This window comes from Zerene cesonia, unplaced genomic scaffold, assembly GCF_012273895.1.
Source record: "Zerene cesonia ecotype Mississippi unplaced genomic scaffold, Zerene_cesonia_1.1 Zces_u077, whole genome shotgun sequence".
In the NCBI taxonomy this organism is placed as follows: domain Eukaryota; kingdom Metazoa; phylum Arthropoda; class Insecta; order Lepidoptera; family Pieridae; genus Zerene; species Zerene cesonia.
In genome coordinates, this window is record NW_024045207.1 from 1 (window position 1) to 2,518 (window position 2,518).

Sequence of the window (2,518 nt, forward strand, 5' to 3'; positions counted from 1 at the left end):
GAATTGCAAGAAATGATTACTGAAGATCCGCCGACAGTAACTCATTTGAGAGTTGATCAAGAATGTCAAGTTAACTTCAATCCAGAGTCTGATGTCAATTTTCACACATTTGTATGTAATAGATATGTTAAAAATGAAATATGTCATGCAGAGACTCAAACAGAAATTATCGATGATACTAGGTTAATTAAAGTTAAAATTGATAAAAAAAAATACATCTCTACAAAATGTGGTACTCCTCATACAACATTTGTTAATCAAGAAATGCAATCTGACATTACTCAGTTCATTGGCTTTTCATCGATAAAAAATAATAATGAGTTGATAGATCTTGCAGGAGTGAGTTTTGAAAATTTCGAATTTTTATTAAGAAGAGTGAGTAGCTCTAAAAAATGCGTCGTTTCAACGAAAGATCGGCTGTTGATATTCTTGATGAAAATGAAAACCGGGTTAACATTTTCAGCACTTGGCGTATTATTCAGTGTACATAGAACAACGGTTTCAAGAATATTTTTCGAAATTTTACAAAAGCTTGCGGGTGCCACAAGAAATTTAGTATTTTGGCCTGATATCGACGCTGTACAAGAAACAATGCCTGATTGTTTTCGTCCAGAATACAGTGATACGAGAGTAATTATTGATTGTACAGAATTCAGGATTGAAATTCCTTCCAGTGTCGACAATCGTGTTTTTACATACTCTCAATATAAAAAGAACTTTACGGCTAAAGTTCTAATTGGTATAACTCCTGGAGGTTTTATTAGCTTAAAATCTAAAGTTGCTGGAGGACGGAAGTCAGATTCTCAGCTGACAATAGAATCAGGGTTGCTTGATTTGTTAGAAGATGGTGACAAGGTATTAGCTGATAAAGGTTTTCCTGAAATTAAAACGGTCATAGATACAAGTGGTAAAAAAGTAAATATAGTTATGCCACCGTTTTTGGAAAAGAAAAATGAATTTTCCAAAGCAGAAACTCAAGAAACATACAGTGTTGCACGAGTAAGAATTCACGTAGAACGGATCATGCAGCGTTTAAGAACATATCAGATACTGAATAAAATTCCAGAAAATTTGCTTCATTGCATAGATGACATTTTGCACATCTGTTGTGTTTTAGTAAATTTACAACCTCCAATACTGTCAAATAAAGAAGATAAAGAGGGTGGAAAATAAATACTACATTAAACTCGAAAAATTTGTTTATATTTTTAAAAACTTCAACATGTTTAAATTTATTGTATTTTTTACTCTAATTTACCACAAACTATTAATCAATATTAATTATTAATCAACATTATAACAAATTCAACTATTATTATATAAAACTCGATTAATTTGTATATATTTTTTAAAACTTGAACATGTTAAAATTTATTTTATTTTTTACTCCAATTTACCACAAATTATTAATCAATATTATAAAAAATAATTTCGTTACATATTGTAACAAATGTTTAAATTGTAATAAAATATTTATCAATAACACTTGCGTAACAAACAATAAAGTATTTTCTTAACATTACTCAGACATCAACAAATATAATTATTATATTCTTTAATCTAAGTTATTACTAATATCCAGGCCAGTAAAAGTACGATTTTCTAATAATTCTTCATCTTCACTGGCAATCAAATTTTCATTTTCTTTTAAGCTACTATTGCAATTTGATTCTTTGGTTAATACAGCCTTATATAAAGCAGGTAAATAATTTTGAAAGTAAAACTGTTCACTTTTAATAATGACAGTTTGTATAAAATCTTCATCACGGTGTACTTCAATCAAGCAACTACCATTTGGAAGAGGCGAATAAACAAAAAGATCACAGACAGTCATACCGGTAATATACATTTGTACTTGCATCTGAGTGTAATAAACATCAGTATGCTTTACAATCAATTGATCTTCTACAAATTGTAAATATTTTACATTGCATGACTTATCATTAAAATTTACGACAGCTTTCTTCTCACAAGAACTGGGACACTTGATTTCAACAATTTTTGTGATACAACCATCATCTATCACAACACCATCAATACTTCCGCATAACCAAGGTTGATTTGCTTTAACGATAACACCAACACGCTTGACTTTACAATTATAAAGTGTCTCGTATTTATCTCGTGCAATATGTTCATTTTTTAAACCATATCGAGTAGAAGCTGTATCAATTTTTTTTTTATTTAAAAAATCAGATACTAAGCTTTCCATTGATTTTCGATTTAGTGTTTTAATGTTATGAACATTTGTACTAGCAGAAATTCTCAGGTGCCTAGCTTTGAACCAGTTTTCACATAATGATTGATCCAATGTTTCACAGGCCAATGCGACAATATGTTCTTCAGATAACACAATATTATTCATATAAAATTCTTTAATATTGTTATCTAGTTCATAAATACGTGAATAAGTAGGATGTTCTTTGTAAAAAATTAAAAAATTATTTACGCATTCTGCACAGTCTTCCTTCTCGATATCAAGTTCAACTTGCGTTATTAAAGAGTTTAGGACATTTCG

At 29.5% G+C, this 2,518-nt stretch overlaps 2 protein-coding genes across 2 annotated transcripts; one reads left to right on the forward strand and one right to left on the reverse strand.

Moving 5' to 3' along the window:
- The first annotated feature begins 12 nt into the window (after window positions 1-12).
- Window positions 13-1,173, forward strand: LOC119839416. Its single transcript, XM_038365683.1, has one exon. The coding sequence runs from the start codon at window positions 13-15 to the stop codon at window positions 1,171-1,173; it is 1,161 nt and encodes a 386-aa protein (XP_038221611.1).
- Window positions 1,174-1,437: 264 nt separating this feature from the next.
- Window positions 1,438-2,512, reverse strand: LOC119839417. The gene has a single exon (XM_038365684.1). The coding sequence runs from the start codon at window positions 2,363-2,365 to the stop codon at window positions 1,556-1,558; it is 810 nt and encodes a 269-aa protein (XP_038221612.1). The 5' UTR covers window positions 2,366-2,512; the 3' UTR covers window positions 1,438-1,555.
- Between the last annotated feature and the right edge of the window lie 6 nt (window positions 2,513-2,518).

What these genes read in the sequence shown, in the direction of transcription:
- LOC119839416 (XM_038365683.1), top strand. Translation starts at nt 13, where the DNA reads ATGATTACTGAAGATCCGCCGACAGTAACTCATTTGAGAGTTGATCAA.
- LOC119839417 (XM_038365684.1), bottom strand. Translation starts at nt 2,365, where the DNA reads ATGAATAATATTGTGTTATCTGAAGAACATATTGTCGCATTGGCCTGT.